Source organism: Carassius gibelio, chromosome B13, assembly GCF_023724105.1.
Source record: "Carassius gibelio isolate Cgi1373 ecotype wild population from Czech Republic chromosome B13, carGib1.2-hapl.c, whole genome shotgun sequence".
Lineage (NCBI taxonomy): Eukaryota > Metazoa > Chordata > Actinopteri > Cypriniformes > Cyprinidae > Carassius > Carassius gibelio.
Window position 1 is genome coordinate 7596507 of NC_068408.1, and position 25022 is coordinate 7621528.

Below are 25022 nucleotides of genomic sequence, written 5' to 3' on the forward strand. Positions count from 1 at the left end.
ATATATATATATATATATACATACAGTGCAACAATTTATTTGACCACCTGTCAGTATAGAGAAAACACAAATATTTTAGGAATCTGTCAAAAGAAATAGCCTACTACTGTTACTAAAGAGTTTATGCATATTGGTGGAATAACCAATAGCATACAGAAAGCTAAAAAATGATTTTGGTAATTACCAATAGCCTACTATTAGTTAAGAGCAGCACTTTGATCACAGTCAGTCTCCTCTTACTGTCATTGTTTTATCCCGTTAAAACATCTGGGGCCCTATTTTAACGATCTGAAACGCAAGTGTCAAAGCGCAAAGCGCAAGTAACTTTGTGGGCGGGTCTCGGCGCTGTTGCTATTTTCCCGGCGGGATAAATCTAAAATGGGTTGGTCTGATGTAGCTTCATTATTCATAGGTGTGGTTTGGGCGTAACGTGAAATAAACCAATCAGAGCGTCATCCAACATTCCCTTTAAAAGCAGGTGCGCAAGTTCCTTTATGGATTGCTATTATTATGGCGTATTTACCAGGCGCACGCCAGGAGCGGTTCACAGCCGAGGAGACTTTGTGAAGTTGTGTTGTATGGGGATGGGAGTTAATATTTTTTTAGTGCAAGAATTTATGATTTGCAAAAATAACTGTTGCATCTGTGTAGATTACATGAGCAAAGTGTATGCTCGTTGTGCACGATACACATTATGGTCAAGAATGCGCCCCTAAAATAGCATAATGAACAACGCGCCACTGACTTTAGACTAGGTTTTTTTCTGGTGAGTGGCGCAATTGTTTAATGGAACAGCAAAATAGCACCAGGGATTGTTTGCGCTGGAACACGCCTCCTTTTTTGCGCTGAACCGCCCAGGGAGCGCAAGTTCATTCACTAGTTTAGGGACGTGCTTCTGTGGAGGGAAAAGCGCACTTTGCGCGGGTGCAAATTAGGAATGACACATGCGTCGGTGTACAAAGTCAATTGCGGTGGGTGTAAGATAGGGCCCCTGATATTTATATTCAGACAATTAGGCTACACGCTGCTGTCCACTCACAGTTCCTGCTCTCATAAATTACTTGCATTGCATGTCGACTTTTAAACCTAAATGTAATGTTCAACAACAGATATTTCAGCACAATGAATGTTTTTGCGCTGAATATTGTCTCCTTCTCTACTGTGTTCCTGTCTATTTAATGCGCGTGCCCACTGTGCCGGCGCTCTTTCAGTTAAGATTTATACTTAACACAGACTGTCAGGACAGGTTTTTATGCAAAATAGAAAGGCTCCTTGAATTTGTGACATTTACAGAAACTGTTAAATGAAAGTTTTTTGTGTATTTTTGCACACATGTATCTGTCAAAGTGCCTGACAGGGCAAGCCATATAATGCACCATCAGCATGAAGCTTAAAATAAAGGTTTTTTTTTTTTCATGTTTTGGGCAGCTTGGATGACATACTTTTCCTGCAGGAGCTCATTCTGTTTCCTCCACTATTTCTAGATGTTTTTTATATAAATTCATTATACAGTGCTGTAATTTATGACTGGCTGAAGTTGGACGTGCACTGTGGGCAGACCCGACTAATCAATAATGAGAATCATTGTCAATGATTTTCAATATTGCTAATAATTGATTTGATCTATTAGTTGTTGCAGCCCTATTATCAAATGACTAATACTGCAACTTTTTTAAATATGTGAGTTGTGGGTTTACGGATGAAGCAAGTTTTTTTTAAATATTATTATTATTATTTGTTTAATTGTTTAATTTAATAACAATCACAACAGAATTCCTAATAATAATAATAATAATAATAATAATAATACAAAAAAAAATTGATTGATTTATAAAGAAAACTTCCAAGTGTGACCACTTTCCCTCCAAATAATTCAGCCATTAAAATATTTAATTTATTCATTTTATCATTCTAGAATTCAAGCTATTTTAAGATATAAAATAATTGAAATGTTTTGTTTAAAAAAAATATATCTTTTTTTTTTTTCAATTGCATGCCGTTCTTACAGGAAGTATGAATAATTAACATATAAGGTCTAAGACGGTCTAATAGGGTGTAATTGTCCCCATGAGTCATGAGTCTCAGGAAATCCTGAGCTTTTCACTGACCATTTCCTGAAATAGCAGCTGCCCATCTGAAGCAGAAAAGGCCATCCTTGTGGGGATGATAATTACTTAGACAGAGGTCAAAGAATAGGAACTGGTAGTTACTGTGTGATGTCCTGTGCCATTATGAGTGCTGTTAAACTGTGTCCATAAGGAGCTGCTGGCAGCTGGGGAGTCGTACAGTCGAGTAAAACACAAGCTCATACTACAGGGAGTCATTAGCAGAAGCCTCTACTTCAAAGCAATTAGAGGACGTCTTGGGACTGGCAGTGTTTATTGAAATAATTGAATGTCCCCTAACTACACTATGTACTTCAGTAGAGTAATGAATGTTTATGCCCTCATAGCAGACTGTTTGATATGATGCCTGTATCAGTGGCTTATGAAAGAAACATTCTTTAATAGCATCTCAGATTTAAACTTCAGAAGCAAAAATATCTTAAATTAGATTAATTTACATGAATCAGTTCAAACTGTGTCAGCTGGATATATCATGGCCTGTGGACTAGATGCCCCTGCAGTTTATTCCCCATGGGATAATTTATTCTGGTAATTCTTCATTCCTGATCAGGCTTAAGTTTGTTCTTCATGCATTACAGAATCTGACTCCATATAAAGAGAAAGCAAAAGCAATTCAATTATTTGCTAGTGTTCAAGCTATTCTAGATGTAAGATTTAATCTCATGCCACGTTGCATAGTATGCAGAGCTGTGGTGTGCAATTATGCAATTTGCCATATAATTTTTATATAGAGTGATCCCAAAATGTATTCAAAGTCAGACAACTTTTTTTTTTTTACTTTTCTTAAAAATAAATATTTTATCTATTCAATGACATTAATACAGCTGAACAATTACAAATGTCTAAATCGTTTGGGGTCACTGTGTATGCATCTATTACCAACAGACTGCTGTCCATGGTGCTGAAACCACAGCCACATTCCCTTACAGCAGTACTGATAGCCAAATACTATACTAATATAAAATTATTTAAAAATATATTATAATATACATTTCTTATAGATAACTATATGCTATTTGTAATATATATAATCTCATAAAGTTATACTTTATTTTTTCTATTTTAATTAAATATAAATAAATGTAATAACTTAACTGTGTATTGAACTTTTCAATGATCATCTTGCAATTTTCTTAGATCAACTTAATCTTGCATATGATTAACTCAGCATTATTGTCTTCACAATAATAATAATAATTAGAAAAATACAAAACCTAAGAAGTAACATCATTTGGATCCTTTAATTTTTCCTCATTCAGTTTTTACAGACAGTGTAGGTTAATTAATTAATTAATAATTTCAAACCCTTTTACAAAGATTATATATATTGTTAATGTAATAATGTTTAATTTGATTTTAAATTTATGATTTAAATGTTATTTAGACTTTATTTGAAGCCTTTATATGTAATGCATTTTAAAGTAATTTTGATTATGCCTTGTAATGCATGATATAGTTCATATTATGATTTAATTATTAATTGTAACCAGTTATCTATTCATTATTACCTTTTTTAATAATAAAACACATGCCAAACAACCAATTTCATTGATAAGGAAATTTCAAATATTAAGATTTTTTTTGTTTTTGTTACAATTATTCCTAAAAATACATAATGCATTACAATTTATGTTATGAATACCTTTTATAATGCATTATGCATGAAGTCTTAAAGTATGGCCAAGCTTAAAGAGTTTATTTCCTAGCTTTCCGTTAAAATAATCTGGATTCTGGAACACAACAAATATAAAATATCATCAAATGCTCCATTGGACATTGTTTTGCGTGTTTTCACTGACAGCGGTCCCTTCTGATCATAAATGGAAGTTGTAATCTGAGCACCAGTGAGAATACAGAGTCTGTGTTGACATACGCTTCAATTCCCTCTCCTGCATGTCTGTCAGAGATGAGTCTGATCCATCTCTCCATGTGTCCCCAGCTGGACTCACAAGCACCCACCAGGGCCCACTCACTGTGCGCGTGCTGAATTTCATTTGCCGTGATTTCCCGCCGGTCCGTAATGTGATGGATTTGACATTTTGATTTGCACACTGAAGAACAGAGGAGGACAAACTTAATTTCATTTGAGCTGTTGAGAACGGAGAACAGGGCCTGGGATCCATTGCATGTGTGTCATCGTGTTTGGTCGCTGTCATAACGGGCTTGTCTCATGCGCTTTATTATTTTTAATATGCTGACATCTCCAGTCAATGTCAGAACTACCCACCTCTTCCTCCACATCTCATTACGGTGTTTTCTGACCTCGGAGGTCAACATTTGTGCACTAATGAATGCTTTGACTTTTAATATCCATCATTAGTTTGCAATCATCTCTAAAGTTAAACTAACAATCGCTTTACATGAGCATGTCAAGTTGTTTTTCACGTTGTCTACTGTGATTGAGACAAGTGACAAATAGCTCTTTAAATACATTACGTTAAGTTCCTGAGTGAATCATTGAAACATTGCAAAGTTCAGGTTTCTGTCTGTTTTATCATATTTACACTGGTGGCTAACAGTTTGGGATTTTTTTTTTTATGTTTTGGAAAGACTGCATTTATTTGAACAAAAATACAGTAAACCAGAAACATTTTGAACAATTATTGCAATTAAAAAAAATTGTTGTCTAATTCAATGTTTTAAAATGTTAATTTTCAGCAGCCATTACACCATTAGTCTTCAGTGTCACATCATCCTTCAGAAATCATTCTGATTGATTATGTGGTGCGCAATTATTAATAATGTTTTTTTTTTCTATTATCAGTTTTGAAGTGAAAACTGTTTATTTAAAACAATTTACTTGTAACATTATGTCTTTCTTTACTGCCTCTTTCGACTAAATTCATGCATCCTTGATAACTAAAATCATTAGTTATACCCCAAATTTTTAAATGGTATTGTATCACCCTCTCCACAAAATATCAAGCAGCAAAACTTTTCAACGTTGTTGATAATAATAATAATAATAATAATAATAATAATAATAATAATAATGATCACCTTTGCCATCACAGGAGCAAATTAAATGGAAATCAAATAGAAAACAGTAATTTTACATTATAATATTTCAATTATATAACTATTTTTACTGTATGTTTGATCAAATGAATGCAGCTGGTGAGCATAAGAGACTTCTTTCAAAAATAGCAATTATTCCAAACTTTTTTTCTGCCAGTGTATAAACTACCAACTGCTTTCCACATGTAAAAGTCACTTCAATAGTGTGAAGGATGAATAATGGGATTTACATGTGTGATTTTAATGCATATCAACATGTGAGATGACAGCACTTGAGGCCCATCTCACAATGTAAGCTGAAGTTTAGGAATATAATTCCTTTGGAACTGCTTTTTCTGTCCCATCTGTCATCAGCGAGCATCCAGTCATAACTGGCAAAAGTATTAAATCTAATCCCAGAGAGCTCCACAATTATCTCCCATATTGTATTGTTGAGGTCCGGCTTGACGGAACTGAATCACGGCCTCTGTGACTGACAAAGCGTGTGAGTCATGACACGAGTCTGTAGACACAATGTGAAATGCATAATGACACACTAGATTTCTAAAACGGTAAATGTTAGAGGAAGAGTTGTAGCGCTAAACAGATGCTCCAGACGTCATCTGGAGCTGCAGGTCTATAAGTAGCAGCGGTATGTGACAGCATGGCCTTTTTTTGTATTTGGCTTTCAGGTGAGCTCTACTTTTTTATGGGAAAGAGCCTCTTTGCGTCGGCTGTAGTACAAATTGCATGAATATGAACAAACACTATTAGCCTCATGCTAAAGATATAACCGTTTTGTCACCAAATTCATACAATTATTTGATGATTTGAGGGATTGGAGGAATGCACTGTTAAAAACAGAAAACAACTAAATTTCAACTGTAAACTTGTCTTAAAATCCAAAAGATTTTAGTGGTATTTCTGGTTCAGTTCTCTGTATCGTGCCAGTTCTTCGGCCGATCGCGTAATCGCACATAAGGTACGCCATATGCGACGTTCCGTTACCCCAAAGTGACTGCACTTATTTTTAGCTCCGCTGGGTTATTTTTAATAGCCAGTGCCGTGCACGTCTCCTCCTTTACACTAATGGTCGATAATATACCATGTTGTTATTTGCCTTTAGGTCTGACAAGTCTTTACAGATTATTTTTATGCCGCTGTTGAATAAAGGGCCCCAACAAGAAGACCTCCACAGGGATTGGTGTGTCCAGAAAAGAGACACGCAGCACGACACAGGAGTAAGTCGACAAGTTCTCTGAAGCAGTACGAACATATTTCCTCTTTTATTTACATTCCTTTTTCAAATGTTAACATTTTTCGCTATAACTCTCTCATCAAGTTGGCATTTTCTCTTTTCTCATTAAAATAAACTTGGCACAAGTAAAACATATGTAGACAAAAGTTTTATTTACACCATACAACATTTTTTGATTTTTAAATATTTTATACAGGGCTGCAGATGAGAGAGCTTTACTGAGCTTCCAGGCAGATTCTGCAGTATTAAAGTTTTGAAATATATTATTCATAAAAAAGTGAGTATTACCTTTATTGCATTTAAAGCAATGAAGAATGTAGCTTGACAAACATTCATATTTAAATGACAGAAAAAAAAAATCCTCTTTGCTTCTGAATAGTTCTGTCTTTTCATATTATAAAGTAAAAAGTGTAGTAATGGCCAAACGGACTTGTTATAAACTTTTTAAAAACCTGCGCAAGTATATACATTGTGTTCCCGGGCTCGTCTGCAACCGAACCCATTCGCCGCTCGTGGGTGGATGCCATGTCACGTGCCGTTTTCTCCTTGAGGTCTCGTCTGGAAAGATAACACTTTTGGAACCGATTATTTTCCAACTGGTTACTTTTGAAACGCATGATGTTCAATATTGTGTACATGTCTGGCCCCCACTAAATACACGAGTGTGAATACAAAAAAAAGATAACACAGATGCTTTTTTGTCTTTTTCTAACGTCTTTTTTATCCGTCCGTCCTTCCGTGTTTTAAAATCTTATTGGCACATATTGTCCCTGCTAGACTCCTAGAATCCAGATATGTCTTTCCAAGGCTGCGTGAGAAGTGTTCCGCATTTTTGTTCAGTGCAAAATATGTCCACCTTCATCCAAGTCCCCGCTAACGCTTCATTATTCCTCAGACTTCTGTCTGAAAGTCTCCCTCCTGGACATCCAAAGGGAGGTTGACACACTTTTCCCACTCAGCGTTAGTCATCTCCAGAGAGTTCTTTGTGTCTGATTCTAGTACATTCATTGTGGCGTAGTTCTGATATTCACTTGCCGGGTTGAAGCTCTCCCAGGGGTTCTTGTTTGGCATTGCCTTGTCCTACGGAAAAGGACGAGAAGCCGCCGTGTTAGAAATATCGCATTTCTGCAATATTCTCAATATGGTTTCTCGTTACAGTGCCTTGTTTTGTGACAGTGTCAGACATTGGAACTTGCACATGGACATGAATCATCAAGCTTTAATTCATGTTCTCTCACAGCGGCCCTAAAAATATTTGGACTCTGTATGAAAGTCACCCCATTAGACAAAATGTCACTTGGCTTGATATTTTGTTAATTAACACAATGACATTCATACATCTGTGTCCCAAAAAGAATTAACATTTTTGGAGCCGCTGCACATACACATCCAGTGCTCAATAATCAAAGTCTTTGACCGAACAGCATGTTTGGAGTGTTTCCAGATTCAGGAACATCTCAGATTTTTCAAGGGAATAAAAACACAGGATCATTTCTTCCAGTGGTTACCAAGCAACAGGCAGTGAATGGCAAAGTTCTGCAGTCTGAAGGAACGTGGGTAAAGTGAAGTAACGTGGCCAAAGGGACACATCACCAACTGCTTCGACTACATGAATATACGTGGGTAAAGGGAAGTAACATGGCCAATGGGACACATCGCCAACTGCTTCGACTACATGAATATTCACCTGACACAAATATGCAATTGTCATATGGTTCAGTTTGTTAACTTTAAAGGGATACTCCACTGTGTTTTCATATTAAACCATGTTTTTCCCTTAACTAAGACGAGTTGATACATACCTGATATTATAATATAGTTGATATTACTGCGCCAAGATGAAGTGCTTACAAGCTCTTGCCATGGTATTCCGCCACACAATATAGTTATCCATTTTACACGCTTAGAAAAGCGCAAAGTTTTGTTTTGTGTTACCGTCCTAGGTCGAGTTACACTACGCGAGTAACTGTATTTAAATAGGGAAAACGTGGAGGTGTTTGGTAGCTTCTCTGCTTGGCCCATATTGAATGAATGGGCTAAGCTAAGTGCTTTCAAAGTGTCACCACGCGCCAAAGCGATTGAGTGCACGCACTGAGACGAGAGAGGTATGTATCAACTCATCTTAGGTAAGGGAAAAACATAGTTTAATATGAAAACACGGTGGAGTATACCTTTAATTAATGCATTAGGGGGTTTGATTTAGGAATCCACCCATTTCCACCCATAAAGGTTAATTTATTAATATACTATTGTTCATTGGCAATTCATGTTCTTTCATGATACATTAATGCCAATATATATGACTTGAAAAGTAGAAATTAGCATTAGCCTAAATTAATAAATGCAGTAGAGCACCATTTCATTGTTAGTGCATGAATGCATTAGTTAATGTTAAAATATAGGGCCTCACTGTAAAGTGTTAGCCATGTATTTCATATCAAGATAATATCTGGCAACTTGCAACTGATTTCACTTAGCTGCACGATATGGAAATGTCACTTGTAGAGGCTGCATTAAAGAGACATTTCCATAATTTACAATGAATCGAAATGCTTTCCGTTATATTGACCGCTTAAAAAGGCATTCTGTCGATTTCCTACTTTAAAAGCATTCTTAATGCTAATGGAGATTTACAAGTGAATAAAAAGGGAGAAAATAACGTTTGTGAATCTATATTGGCTTAACAGTCTAAAGTGAAATAAATCATTAAATCAGGTGACCAGATCGCAAGACCACATTAACATTTACCAACAGCATCGAACAGAATCAAAATGTACTGTATTTTTCAATCACCTGATCACACTGCATTTTGAGTGCACTAGCTTTCATCGAGGTCGAGAGGGTTTCAACTGTGATCCAGTCACTGAAAATGCATCCTACTGTAATAGCAGGCGATGAATTGTAGGCTACTATAATAAGGCTGAGCTAATTAAAAAACACAACTAAAATCTGTTAATTGACTATCAGAGTGAACCTCACAGTGCCAGTCAGCTGGACGCCAAACGACACTGAACGTTCCTCTGCTGCATGGTGCTGGATGATGAAATGTGATTGTTGCAATTGGCCTGCTCCAATCAAACAATCCCACCGGCCTTACAATTACAGATAATTGGTGCATCGTACTGTGGAAAGCACAGAGAAGCTCTCCAATATCTGTAGCAAATCAAGTGTTTTTTGTCCCGTGCATTCGCCAAGCAGCGAATAGAAAAGCCAATAGAAAAGGAAATAATAAGCATGTTGTCAGCTCATGGTCTTGTGTTTGAATGAGTGCATGAGCATGGATCACAATGACGGCTCATTCGCTCTTCCTCTTCCCTTCTTCCTCTCTCATCTCCTCTTCCACCAAACCCCGCCCCACCCAATGTGCTATTTTCCACTTGAATACACTGTGTGGATAACTATTAATTCCTTCAGTCACTCACTTCCTGTGGACAAGACTGGGGCGCCACCAGAAGACATAGCTAAACATAGACGACGTGGCACCCCCCGGTACTCTGTAATGAGACACACTGAACCCTGTATCCTGTTACTCACCATGCAGCCCATATTTGGTATGTCTCGAAATCGGTCCAGGGTTTGAAATTTCTGATTGAGTTCCTGGAACAGCTCCATATGCCTTTTCCTGGTGTGCATGACTTTCTGAAATGGCAAGGGTGGGAGGGAAGGGAAGGGGGGTAGGGGGTGGGATTTGGAGTTCAGTCAAGCTGAGAACCAGAACTTTGCAACAGGACAAAACCTGGCTACTTTCAAAGAATTTATCACCATGTAAAAATGCTGTGCTCACCCTGCAAATTTGGCTGAATGCTACGACAAGGTTATGACAAACGGCACTGGCATATATGAGGGGTCAGTGGTAGCACTTGACATTTCATTTTGTTTTTTGGTAAAGGGCTGAAACGCTCTGGGGGATTCCGCAAGTGACCTTAAAAATGTGAAAATATACAGCCTATTTTTTGATTTTCAGCTTGAAGTCAGGGGATGTAAAAGGATAAAATGGGAATATGTGGTGGCTGACGGCATTGCTTTTACGCTAAACCACACAACGCTTCATAAATCGCAGTTGTGTCAGGACATGCTACTCCAATAAGCTTAAGTGCTACACAAAGTAGTTGTAAATTAAAGGGGCGAAACACAAACGCAACAAATGGCCCTTCGCTTGGTGCAACAAAGGCCTGATGCATGCACTTCGCCAAGCAAAGGTTTCACTCACCTCGAAGTCTAGATCCTGGTACCTCGACTTTCGTCTCTGTAGAATTAAGACAGAAAGACAACAAAAATAATATGGTTAGATATTATGAAACCTACAGAAATTATCTGCTGAAATCTGATCCCATCTTTAAAACATACATAAGCAAGTATGTTTCTTGTGCATCAGAGCTAGACTTGTATGCCTTGAGGCTTTTGGAAGAAAATGGATCAGGTTCAAATGTATTTTCCCCTCAAGGCAACCGGTCGATACCAGTGCTTTTCAAAATTTCAGTAATGATGAGAGGTTGAAATGTCTTACAATGTCTCTGCAATGATCCTAAAGGCCAGTCTACAAGAAGTACGCAAAGGCAGGCACAAATGCTTGGTCTTGCTGGACATATTTAACACAAAAGAAAATACTGTCAAGAAAGCTGGGGTCTGATCAACAAACAACAAAGAAAAACATTTGTAAAAACATCTTGTTTTGCATTCTTCAAAACAAAGTCCGTCATACAGATTTGGGACGACATGAGAGTGAGTAACTGAAGACAATTTTCATTTTTAAAGTGAGCTATCCTTTTAAAGTTGGCATGAAATAAATGTTTCTAAATATATGTTACTGATCTTACTGAAAAATCATCTAGGCATTTTTGCTTCTTTTTTTTTTACACTGTAATTTTTAAACAAATTGCCATAACTAAATTTTCTAGTTAAAAAACCCAGAAACTAGTCTGGTGATGCAAGCCAGTCCATCCAGTCAACAACCTATGGAAAGAACCATCTATTAGCTGCGCGCAATGTCAAAATATAAAAGAAAACACAATGTTATTACTTTCAATTCTTTGCAGATTGAACATCAACATCTTTGGAATGTTTTTTTTTTTTTTTGCCAGTTGTCTTTGGCCTAATTTGGGGGATTTAGATATTAGGTCATTAAAAATTAAGATTTTCTAACTAAAAATATTTAAAAAACATTATAACGCACTTAAAAATGCATTCATGGAGCTAGAAGCATCTGTGTTCATGTACTTGTGTACAGTTTACTTGTCTAATTGTCTAGACTCAAAGTCGCACCTCTAAAGAGCTCATCGATATAGTTGAACCGGTTTCACTTCGAGACATCCCTGCACTCTCCTCCATTTCCGCCAGGAAGTTCTTCACAGCCGTGCGTGGCTCGAAGGGCAAGTTGTGCATGTGCTCTGCCTGGACAGAGTACTGCTGTTCCATTCCCATGTGCTCCATCCCAGAGGGCCCAAGGTTAAACTCTGGGCCCATCTTATAATGCATCAACCTGTCGTGTGACAGGGAGTCCATGGTCATGCTCATCTTGCTGTCCTCCTTCAGCAGGGTGGGAACGCTGCTGGACCCAGCCCCTGACATCACCGCCGCAGAATTTCGAGGCATGACAATGTAGTCTGTCTCCATATGCCCTGGCTGGGGGTGGCCACTCAGGTCATGGGCGCTCAGCTCCTGCTCGCTCTGCCTAGTGGCATCATCTGTACACAGGTATACGGTCCGCCGCATGTCTGCCGTGCTGTCCAAACACTGCTCTCCCAGATCACCCATGCCCATAGACATGTGAAGTCCAGAGGGCTGCTGGATGATCACTTTAGACATGATGTTGCCAGGCAACGTGGAGTAATTGAGCCCTTCGGGACCTTTCTCTTCCTCCTCATCATTGAGAGAGATGCGCGAGAGGGTGCCGGTGATGGTGGCCGCTCGGCAGGATCCCATGTCTTTGTGGAGAGCTACAGGTAGGAAGGAACATCATTAGTCAAAGTGTGTGATGCAAGAATGCATGCTATGCTTTAAATGTTGATTTAGAACGGAAAAGAACCGATTTGAAAGCAACAAGCAATGCAGCCAATCACAACATTGAATAACTTCACCAAATATCTTGAAACCGACTCGAGCAGATAAAAAAAAATCATCCTGTTTGAAGCATGTGTCATATGGGCCAAGTGGTTTAATCAGCAAGAACTTAATTCACTTTGATTCAGTCATATTTTAAGAAAGATCAAAGTAGGGCATCTAGTAAAAATAAGTTCTGAACCAACTTTTTAGGTTTTCTTAAAAATGATGGGTTCGAATTGAACAGGTTAACTATCCAGACTTATTTGGTTGATCAGTTCATCACATAGATGCTGTCTTCACCACCTTGTTCAACAACTTGTTTTTACTTGTCCATCAGCACTAACCATCTAAGCAAATCTTTTTATCAAAGACTATCTATACACAAGCCTTACAATATATTCTGTTATAGAAACATGTCCATATTTGGACTAGATTGATTCAGTTCACCTGAAAGAGCCACACACATCTCTAGATGCAGTGACAGAAGATGCATCAGCACTGTGAGAACAGCCTGTCCTCTGCATCTCCACAAATCCATAAGGGAATTACTGCCACTGTTCATAAGACAACAACAAGGAGACCAGAGGACAACAACGGCTGGTTAAAAATGCTCCAGCTCTGATGGTAGTCCAAACTAATGCATAACACAACATGGTGTCTGAAGAGTGCAGCAGAATACTGATAGAAAAACACTGAAAGGGCTTTAGTTTCAAGACAAGGACTTTCAGGGTGAATCTCATCAAATCTGTCAAGAACTTGGTCACATTACACCCCAAATTCAAATAAATATAATAATAGACTGTACATATAAGAAAATATTTAAATTTGTTGTTTAGGACCATTAAAGTTGTTATAATTAAGGACATCTGCCTCCCAATTTTTATTTGTATAATGCAAAGTAGCAACAAAATAGGTAAATAAATTTAAACCAATGTGTTGAAGTGTCTTTATTTATTTATTGCATAAGAAAATTATGCAATGCAGTATATACATTTTTTTTTAAGAAATCCTTTTATGGATCATCAGATTTTAAAATAAAATGTTAAATTGTTCTAAAATATTTACTTGGTTATTTTTTGTTAATTTGATTTTGGGGTAAAATATGACCCGATTTTCCTGAGTTTTACTTTTCTGCTTTTTGGAAATTAGAAGTAAACCTTGGATTAAAGTTTTATTATGCCGTCCTAATGAAGGACACACAATGCGACACAATATCACCTTCTGAGCTGATCTTAATCCAGTTTTAATGAAGAACACTAGACTCACGGCGCTGTTATATTACACTCATTTGCAAAACAAAAACAAAAGGGTTAGCTAATTGTGTTACTTGCTTGCATTTCATGTTTACAGCATTGGCTAATTATCTGATTTACTATGCCCTTGTTAGTCAGCTAGTTTTTACAGACTTTAAATAACGTGCCATAAGTGCAGATAGACAAAAACAAACATTCAAACAACTGCCATGACATCTCATTATGCAGTTAAAGTAATTTAGCGGCTCATATCGATGTTTAAATGAGCTCTGGCTGCGATAAGTGACAACATTTGCTCAGTTGCTTGGTTTCCATTTATGTGGCGTCACACTGTGTAGCCCCACCCACAATGAAATCTCATCGGTCTTAATCCCACACATAACCAGCTAATAGACTGTGTTGCATCATGCAACATTTTCACCTTCAGACAAACAAACAAATGCAGTCACAGTGCTTTCAGGAAATGTGAGACGAGTCACCATGCTGTCTAGGGGCATAGCGATGCTACATACAAACTGAAAAATGCCTATAATGAAGACTTCATGCTGTTCTGAACTTTGTTGGTTGGATGTCAGAAGAATGACATTTTTTAAACAACTTTTCAGTATAACAATAAAACAATAAATCTGTCTAGACTTTGAAACAAAAATCTTGTTTTGAACCAATTTCAAGGGACTAAAAAGCTTCACTTTTCTTCATTTTACTTTGGGGAGACAATTAAAAAAACTTTAGTTTTATTGCATATGGCAGCTAGATAAAGGGAAAACAAAGGATAAAAGAGAATAACATATGTGGAATAAAATAATTAGGACTAATTCTGATTTGATATGTAGCATATCAATATATAGAAGGCTTCTAAAACATAAACCTTTTTTATACTTAAGAGTCACGCGTTCTTGAATATTTAAAGACTCACATTATAGTGTGCTTAAGATTAACAGCATTAAATATATTTTAATTAGTTTGATATATTAATAATACAACGGAAGTAATGCATAAAGTCTATGAATTTAATAATCTGCAAACCTACATTTCAACAAAGATATTGTAGTATGCATTAGTATCTATCCCGCTGGATGATTAGCCTGGTGCCACTGGGACTCCGTGACTCTAATGTGCAACTTGAATGTTTATTCTCTTGGGCCGTTTTGGCCCAGGAGAGGAGAAGTAATTAGGAAACACATTAATGGTGCACCACCATCTGTTTCTTACCTGATCGGCATGCAATGTCCACGTCTTTCTCGAAATCCGTCTGTGGAAACAGAATAAAAGAAAAGCAGACAAAGTGAAATTTAGACAAGCAAAAGGATTCAATTTAGACAGCCTTATTAGCTTTATTTAACGTTGACAGTTGGAGCCATGAAAAAAAAGAAAAGGAAAAAAAAGGATAGTCTAATCGACTATGTAAAATCATAATATCTATGCCGCCTTGGGATTCTTCTCAAATTGTATGCTTTTGCTGGCTTGTGTCTGCAGTCTAACCACGTCCCACAGAGAAAACAGTCATCTGTTGAAACTGCTTATAAATAGAATCGGATTATTCAGGTATGACAATAGAGGAGCCATCAACAGCGGCAAATCAAAGACAGTCTGCACATTGGAGGCCTCATTATACTGAAATACTTCTAGTAAAGAAACTTTAAATCAAAACACAAATGAGCACTGTGATCATTATGTGCCAGTGGTTCTGCGCGGGTCACACATCTCCGGAACCATTTTAAAAGCAATTACTCCCTCAAGCCAGTGAAGGATGAGAGAGACTGGTGTGAAATACGACAAACATGTCCCATCTGAGAAAGGCGAAGGCCAGAGGAAAGCCAAAGGACATAGATGAAAGATTTGCTGGTTTTAATTAAGCAAAGACAGATCTCCATGTCCTGTCATAACTGTATAAGCAATAACACTGTATAACAAATACTCATACTAGATAAACCATTTCATATAGATCAAGAGGACTGCGAGAGATGCTTCTGATAGCACAGACGCCGGATGCAAATGATTTCTCAGCTAATTTATAAGAAGAGAAGAGTTTGTGACTGTACAGTGGAAGAATACTGAAGTCTCAAAAGGCGAGTGTCTTACCATGATCTGTGCATGCCCGTTGGGAAATGTACCAGTCGCGTCTGCACTGATGGGGTCTTGACAGTTTCTCAGGCGACATCTGAAGGCATCCTGAACCTGTGAACCAACATTTTAGTCGCATATGCTATTGTAAAAACGCTTCAGTAGAGCACATTGCTTCAGAATGTGAAAGTTTGGGGTTGGACTGTTTTTTTGTTTGTTTGTTTTTTCAATCAAAAATGCAATAAAAACAGGAATATTTTGGAGATTTTAAAACGAATTGTATGAATTTTTTATTCAAATTATTATAAAAATGAATAAGCCTGCCAAGTAATCAAATGTAACAACAAATGCCTTTTACCCTTCACGCTCATTTAAAATTGCCAGATTGTTTCCGGTAGGGGGTTAAAAAAAGGACATCCAACTATTTAAAGGCAACATACGCAACCCACATCTGTGAAGCAAAGATGTCAAACTAGGAAAAAACATGTAGGGATTTGATTTTATTCATCAGGATTTAATTGGCTGTTATGTACCAGAATGGTACCAGTGGATGTGAACTCTAAATGACAGATTTAAACGAATAAGAGAGCTTGCTGATGTCGGTCCAACAGGAAAGTTATTTTAGAGGAAGAGGGATCATCAGAGATCAAGAGGGATTCATTTGGGGATCAGTCAGTCAGATTTTAAGGGTGAGTTTGGCTCTTCTGAAAGTGGTTTTCTTTCAATGTATATTTAAAAATACCTTCTATTGAGTTTCAAAAAAAGCAGGAAAGTAATTTGGAAAAGCATGATGGTGAGAAGTGATGACAGAATATTCATATTTATCCTTTTATTTAAGTAAAACTGGACAAGAGTAAATTAAACTGAACCTCTGAAGAAATTAAAGACATTCTGATGAAATGCTAAAGGAAAAGAGAAGAAAAGTAAGGGATTATAATAGTTCCAGCCCTACCTCTCTTCTGAGGATACAGTGGACCATGACTATAACAAAGCCTTGCAGGGAGTCAAAGACTGCGAAGAGGATCTGGAATAAAATTGAGCGTTTGTCCGTCATGGCCAGCACCGCAGACATCCAGGTGAGAGCTAATAGAGGAAGGACAACACAGGAACTCCACAGGGAGGCCCTGAGACCGAGAGAGAGAGAGAGAGAGAGAGAGAGAGTTGGTGGACTGAACAACAAAAGAGATGGATTTTTGTTCTTGCTCCCAAAAGTATTTTTACCCATTCATTTTCTCCAAAGGCATTACAAAAAAAAACACACACACACTTTAATGAAAAACTCTAAGCCTAGAACAAACCAGCTAGCTCTGAGTCATAACATTACAGTCTTTGATTTGAATAACAACTCTGACTTTTTTTCTCTCGGAATTGTGTTCATATCTTGCAAAATCTAAAAAAATTGCGAGCTACAAAGTCAGAATAGCAGGATATAAATGTGAAATTCTGAGAAAAAAAAAAGTCAGAATTGTGAGTTCATATCTATATCTATATCTATAACATGCAACTGCGAGTTATAGTCAAAATTAGAGATAAAATGTTCTCGCAATTACGCATTTACATCTGACTTTTTTTTCTCAGAATTGTGATATAAACTCGCAAAAATACATTTTTTTTCTCAGAATTCTGAGTTATTTTCTGAGAAAAAAAAGTCAGAATTGCGAGTTTATATCTCACAATTCTGAGAAAAAAAGTCGCAGTTACCTTGATTTATTTTTTATTTAGTGACGGAAATGGGCTTCCATAACTACTACTATATTTTTTGCAATAATAAAATATATTGAATAATTAAATAGACTATTATTTGACTACAAGTATTAAATAGTGTTTATTATTATTCTGAGATTATTATTTCAACAGTGATACTAATAATAAAATCAATAATCAACCAAAAATCTATCATTGCTTACAGGTATAAAATATAATGTTTATTATTTATTATTAATATTATATTGTATTGCAATTATAATTAAAATGTTTATTATTGTTATTATATTTTATTGCAATAATAATAATAATATTTAAACAGTATGTGAATATTGTAGATGCTAGTTTGAGATTTTAGGGAGGCTACAATGCTTATATGTTAAAATCCATATAACTTGTTGCTTACTGTAACTTCAGATCTCTTCTTCAAGAAAGGTATTTATGCTATTGTAAAATATATCTTCCTTTATGGAGAAAATGATGGGGGTTTTTACTTTACAGAAGTCTATTGTTAAGCTCTGTAAACAGATTTGATGAAGAGGAGATAGATGTAATTCGTTTGCCAGTTTCATTCCAGATGAAAGCATGCACATGCTCAAATTGTCCTAAATTGCCATCGGCACATACATGAGTATAGGAGCACACAACAACCAATGCATTGTTTCAATAGAGTGTGTCACAGACAAAGAACAAGAGCCAGCTGTTCATTTAACACCTCCACAAATCTCCTTCCCCGAGGCAAGGGGAAGGACACACACACATAAAATCACACACACACTCTTGCATGCAGCTTAATCAGCATAATCGATTTGCTGAGGCATCGGTGGGCACTTACATGGCGTTGCTGGCCGTTGTTGCTGATAAAGCAGTAGTTGAGACAACGCCACATTTGGCACATTTTAAAGTTAATCCTGTATGGGGCTCGCTCATCTGCCTGCAGAACAACACAAAGGGAATGTATTTACATGGTGGTCTGATTGTACCAAAGCAGAAGTGGTGGATGTTTCTCTGGGAGATACGGCCCTTTGTGGACTTCATAAAAGATGACGTGTGTCATCTCTGCACCTTTGGTAGCACCAGGATTGTAAGGTATTTTTTGGGGCAGCTTGACTGGGCTGGAAATGTCTCTATTAGCTCAACTAATGGTGTAAATTTGAGGCAAGGCTACCTGTTTCTGCGGTTTTGTCATACTGAGATGTCACTTTAGCTCTGTTCCCGAACCTAATGAGGTCCACAGCCTACTGTCAACATAGGCAACAATCTTTTAAAGCAGTTTAGTGTGAAGTTTGTTTTAAGGTTGATGCTAGGAAAACAACACAATACTCCAATAAGCATAAAACATATGTAGCACACACAAATATTGGGCAAAGTTTTATCAGGTTATGGTGAACAGGCTTTAATTATAAAAACATCTTGAATTTTTGTGTGAAGTACTACTACAGTTCAAAAGTGTGGGATTGGTAAAGTTTTTAAATGCTTTCGAAAAGAGTCTCGTAATTTATTTAATCAAAAAAGTAAAAACCGCAATACTGTGAAATATTCAATGTAATATATGAGAAATATATAACACAGCTTTCTATTTTAATATATTGTAAAATGTAATTTATTATTGGAATGGGAAATTAGATTTTTTTTTTTTTTTTGATGAAGAGAAAGTACAACAGAACAGCATTTCTTTGAAACAGAAATATTTTTTGTCACTTTTGTTTTGATACATTTAAAGCTGAATAAAAGTATTCATTTAAAAGTATTCCAAAAATCCCAAGATCCCAAACTTTTGAATGGTAGTGAATGTTTCTTCTTTTCATCACTTAATTTCCTCTCCTTAGCTATCTTGCTAACTGATAGGATGACATAAATCAGCAAAAATGTAATGCAAGCTGTCCAAAGTTCAACAAGACACATTACCATATGATTTGCTCAAAGACATTTTAGAATGAAAGTATCAGCCAACTAATTTCTAAGAAACAAGTCTCCTTCTTGACAACAAATTATACCAGAGGCAGTAGATAACAGAAAATATTCAATTGTTTTTGTAAACTGTCAGGACTCCAAAGCATCTTGTAAACCCAAGATACCGATTTCAGAACATAGCTTATGAGTTTGACATTTTTTATATCTATATTTTTGTGTGATTTAGCTAATTGTCACTTACCCTGCTCTGTGTTTAAGTTTCTTATCCAGGATCCCATCTCTCGAAACCAGTTTATTAAACACTAGAATACCAATCACCATGTTGACCTGTAACCACACACACACACACACACACAGTAACACAGTCAGGGCCTGATCTCATCAAACTGCAGTTAATTAACAACACCGCTCAAGCACTGTCCACAGTAATGACTTAAAGTAAATGCTTCTTTTAGCATAAAAAAAATATGTAAAAATTGCTCTTCAGAATTTTACAACTACCTTCAAGCTAGACTTGAAAAATGCAACCATATAGATCTAAATGTACTGTTTTGTATTTTGTAGATGCATGGTAGTGTGAATCTGTGCCACCACTTAATTCAGTCTAGAGACAACCTGCTTAATGATGCATATAAATGACGGGGGTCACAGTCTTCAAACCGTACCACGATGGAGTGAGGCAATTTTCTATTTCAGTGTTGGCACGGCAGACTAATCCAGTAAATGACATAAAACATTATAAAGGCACTGGTGTGTGTAGTTTAGACTAGTAAATGACTGTAAATAAACAAAGGGTAAAATTACCAGCACAACTGCAGCAGCAGGTCCCACAAATGCATAGAGAAGACCACCTTCCAGAGATAGCCAACAGCTGCAAACACAAAGCCCCCCCCCAAATATCAGCAAATCTTGCATAAAATGTTACATCCGGCATCAACTTAATGGGGCATGGCAGTACACAGTCGTGTCGTCCTTGAGTGTCTGGGGATCTGGAGCCATATGCCATGGTTCTACATGAGAGACTTTTAGTATGGAACAAGAACTCTAAAGAGATCTTAAAACACTGTTTATATCCAGGTAACCTCGGGAGAACTAGGTGGGACTGTTGCAGTCTCTAGGCTCTGACTCATAACTTCATGCTACTGTTTTAATTGAAAAGACTTCTCTGAAGAAGTTGTCTGGGTAAACATGAGGAACATAGAAGAAAAAAGAGGTATTCTTACTACTGAGGTGTCCCGTATCCTTTAGCTTTTGTGAATCCCATTGAGATAGCGACCACCAAAGCAGGTAATCCTTTGAAAGAGACACAGGAGTGATTAAAGGCCACATACTTTGTAATCCTTCAGGGCTGGAGACTTGCACGGCACATGTACAGTGGCATCAACAGTAGGTTAAGAATGAGATGAATCTAATGCAAGTGGTGCTTATCCATGCAGAACCAGCCACTGCAGTGCTAAAGTGGGATTTTTTGGGGGGCATTTTTATTCCTTCGAAAAGTGATAAATGGCTGACATTTAAATTCTATATAATATATTAAATCTTTTATATAATTTTATTTTAAATATATATTTTACAATTATTTTTGAAAAATCTAAAAAGGGATATAGCCATCGTGTGACGACCTGGGTATTCATTGGGCTTTTTTCCAGTAGACGTCGGATGACTCCGCCCCCCGTAACCTGGTTGCATCCGTGACACCTGTGCCCAATTTCCCTTGCCTCTTTATAAGAAGCAAGCTTGATGGCAGAAGGGCGGGCGGCCAACTTGATTGTTTTTCGTTATAGTTTGATGTTTCTTTTTTGCACACATCACGAGACCACACCACAGGATATTACATTCTCGCACATATCTTTAGGATGCCATTACTGACTTTGAATACTATCTGAAGACGTTTTGGTATATTTGTTTGAGCTAAATAAAACGTTTTTTTTACGAATTGGCTTTCTTATGTCCCAGTTTTTGTTGCGTCCCCTTTTTGAGTCACGGGACGTAACAAATGGGGGCTCGTCCGTTCTTAGGCTAATTCTATGCCTTAGTTGAATATGTTTGATTATTTGGATTGTTTTGTTGTTTTCTATTCCTTTAAAGGGGATTGGAAATTATTTGGTCGTGACGTTTGGGGGATCCCAATTTGAATAATTACGTCATGATAGCTGCTTTGGGACATCTGAAAGCGTTTGGTGTAGCTAGTTGTTTGGTCGTCGTTTGAATCCTCCGACTGGTAAGTTTCTTTTGTGCAATAGTGTTTGTTTTGACTTGGAATTTATCCCTGGTAGGTTTAGCGGTGTGTTTCCTTTGAAACATATCGGGTTTTGTTATTTTTTGTAGAGTTGTGGTGAACGCGGGTAGTAGCGGTTGTCTCGGGAGCATTTCCATGGTGTTGAGAATTGTCGCTGGTTTAACCAGTTGCAGTTCCACCCACTGGGCTTGTGTGCTTAATTTCCCCCCGCCAGTATCCACATGAAGATTTAGGTTTTAGTTAAGTAGGTAGATTTTTGGGAGTTAGATAGTGGGCTAATTTCCAAGTATTTGATTGCACATTTGAATACTTTCAGTCTGTGGTTTATTTGCTTATGGCTGATATTGACCAGTTTGTTGAATCGCCGTCGTACGTGTTGTTAAATAAGTGTACAAAAGAACAACTTTTGAAAATCGCTGAATATTATGAAGTAAAACTTAGCGATAAGAGAATAAAAGAAAGTAGTATTAAAACTGAGCTGAGGAATAAACTGGTTGATAAGAAAGTTCTGACAGCTGAAATGAGTGAAAGTGACCAGCATGTAAAAAGTTTGACTACACAGTCTGCTTTAACTTTTGACCAGCAAAAAGAGTTATTATTGTTACAAATGGAACATGAGAAAATAAAGCAGAAATCGGAGCGTGATAAAATAGAATTGGATAAAGCAAGGATGGACTTGCAGTATTTAAAACTGAAGCTCATTGAAGAAGGTAAAGTTGGTGACGTTGGGTCAATTGTTGGTCAGAGTGAGAAATTTCCACTGAATCAAAGCTTAAAACTTGTTCCTAAATTTAATGAGGTTGATCCGGATGTTTTTTTTACTATGTTTGAACGTGTTGCGGTGTTACAAGGTTGGTCTAAAACCGATTGTGTTCTGTTACTACAGAGTGTATTGGTCGGTAAGGCTCAGTTAGCTTTTGCTGCTTTGAGTACAGATGACTGTAGAGATTATGAAACCGTTAAATTCGCAGTTTTGAAAGCATATGAGTGTGTACCAGAAACATATCGACAACGTTTTAGGTCTTGTAAAAAGGAGCAAGGACAGACTCATTTGGAGTTTGTGCAAGATTTAAGACGACATGTTACTCGTTGGTGTGCATCGCTAAAGGCCAAAACATTTGAGGAACTGCTGGAATTGATTATAGTTGAACAGTTTAAACTTTCCGTTTCTGATCCAATTGCGATGTATATCAGTGAGCACAAAATTGAGTCTCCTGAGGCGGCAGCATTGTTGGCTGATGACTTTGTGCTCACTCATAAAAACACTGCTGCTGATTGGAGAACACGTGAAGTTGCCGCGAATCGTGTTACATATGCTGGTTCTCAGGGTGGATACTTTTCTTCAGGGAAGTTTGATTCGTCTAAAATATGTAATTACTGTCGGGGAAAAGGCCATTGGAAAGGGGACTGCCCTATACTTAAAGAGAAAAATAAACAGATTGACGTAAATAAGTTTAAGCCTGCTGCAGTGGCAAATTCTGTTCATTCTAGTGGGGCTGAGTCTGAGGATAAACTGTTTAATGATTATTTGTCCACTTATGCTCCTTTTATTACAGAAGGTCGAGTGTCATTGTCAGATGGAGTTGAAGTTCCTGTCAGAATTCTACGTGACACAGGTGCTATGGATTCTTTCATTTTAGAGTCCATTTTGCCGTTTTCAGTGCAGTCTGAAACTGGTAATAGTGTTTTAGTTCGAGGTATGGGCTTAAATACATTAACAGTTCCTCTTCATAAGGTTAAGCTTCACTCTGACTTAGTGACTGGGGAAGTAGTAGTGGGTTTGCGTCCTGCTTTACCAATTGAGGGTGTACACCTTATCTTGGGAAACAAATTAGCAGGAGATAAGGTGTGGCCAAATGCGTCTCCGTCTCCTATGGTTTCATCTAGTGGAGAGTTGAGTGAGTACGAAATGGTGGTAGACCCTGTGGGTGTTGTAACTCGCGCTATGGCTAAAAGTATGGAGCATTTGAAGCCTCAAGAAAGAAGTGAGCTAAAGGCACAGCACATTTTTTTGCCTGTACCTGATTTGTCTTCTCTGCCTTTTCCTCTGTCTGCAGATGAGCTGAGTAAAGAACAACGGTTAGATTCCACTTTGGATGAGCTGTTTACCTCTGCACTTCAGGATGGCGATGTATCAGATAAGACTAGAGGCTATTTTGTACAAGATGGGTTATTGTTGAGGAAATGGAGTCCTCATGGTGAGAATTTTGTGGGAGATCCTATTGTTCAGGTAGTGGTTCCCACAAAATTTCGGCGTGGCGTGTTGGAGGTTGCGCACGAAAAGTCGGGGCATTCTGGGGTGCGTAAGACCTATGATCGTGTTTTGCAGTATTTTTTTTGGCCACATTTAAAGAGCAATATTTCAACCTATATACGGTCATGTCACGTTTGTCAGGTAACCAGTAAGCCAAATCAAAAACTGAAACCAGTTCCATTACATCCGATTTCTGCTGATTGTAATCCCTTTGAACATCTTATAGTTGATTGCGTGGGCCCTATGCCACCTTCAAAATCGGGAAGCAAATATTTGCTTACGGTCATGTGTTTGGCTACACGTTTTCCTTCAGCCTATCCATTGCGAACAATTACATCGCGATCAATTGTAAGAGCTTTGTCACAATTCATGTCATTTTTTGGCATTCCTAAAATCATTCAAAGTGATCAGGGTACTAACCTTACCTCTCATCTCTTCCAACAGGTTTTAAAACAGCTTAAAATCAAACATAATCTTGCTAGTGTGCATCATCCGCAAAGCCAGGGAGCGTTGGAGAGATTTCATCAAACGTTGAAGTCTCTTCTTCGTGCTTATTGTGTGCAGTTGGACAGAGATTGGGAGGAGGGTTTGCCCTGGTTACTACTGGCTGCACGTGGGGTTGTGCACGAAAGCACTGGGTTTAGTCCCAATGATTTAGTTTTCGGTCATAAAGTTCGTGGGCTTGTGGGAGTGTTACAAAGTTCCGTCAAAATTTCTGACTCACCGAAAAATCTGTTGTCGTACGTTTATGGGTTTAGACAGAGGTTAATTGAGGCTAGAGCATTGGCCAGAGTTCAACAAAAAAAACAACAGGCAGGCATGAAACGGTTGTATGATCGCCAGGTGGAATGTCGTGTTTTTGAGCCAGGAGACCAAGTTCTTGTGTCACGTCTTTTGCCATCTTCTCCTTTTGAGGCAAAATTTGAAGGCCCGTATGTGGTGAAGCGTAAATTGAGTGATGAAAATTATGAGATTTTCACTCCGTTTCGGAGAAAGTTAACTCAATTATATCATGTGAATTTACTGAAACCATATTATGAGAAGTCTAATGGGGAAGTAAACCCTGTTTGTTCTGCTCTCCTTGCTGTTTCAGGTGTTGAAGCTGGGTTTTGCTCCGGGCAAATGGAGAATGAGGGTAAAGAACCAGATGATGGTATTTTACGTGGACGTT

General features: G+C 37.5%; 1 protein-coding gene across 4 annotated transcripts in view; it reads right to left on the reverse strand.

Moving 5' to 3' along the window:
- Window positions 1-6377: 6377 nt before the first annotated feature.
- adgrb3 (adhesion G protein-coupled receptor B3) overlaps window positions 6378-25022 on the reverse strand; it is a 151297-nt gene continuing 132652 nt past the window's right edge. For 3 of the 4 annotated variants that reach the window (XM_052573164.1, XM_052573163.1, XM_052573161.1), the window contains 11 exons: window positions 20582-20651; window positions 20163-20229; window positions 19600-19685; window positions 18280-18378; window positions 16693-16864; window positions 15759-15854; window positions 14889-14928; window positions 11644-12317; window positions 10592-10627; window positions 9916-10020; window positions 6378-7461 (listed from right to left, as the gene is read on the reverse strand). In XM_052573164.1, the coding sequence (XP_052429124.1) occupies window positions 7273-7461; window positions 9916-10020; window positions 10592-10627; window positions 11644-12317; window positions 14889-14928; window positions 15759-15854; window positions 16693-16864; window positions 18280-18378; window positions 19600-19685; window positions 20163-20229; window positions 20582-20651 (1634 nt within the window). In that variant the 3' untranslated portion in view covers window positions 6378-7272. The remainder of the gene's footprint in view (window positions 7462-9915; window positions 10021-10591; window positions 10628-11643; window positions 12318-14888; window positions 14929-15758; window positions 15855-16692; window positions 16865-18279; window positions 18379-19599; window positions 19686-20162; window positions 20230-20581; window positions 20652-25022) is intronic. The other variant, XM_052573162.1, reaches the window with a different exon arrangement.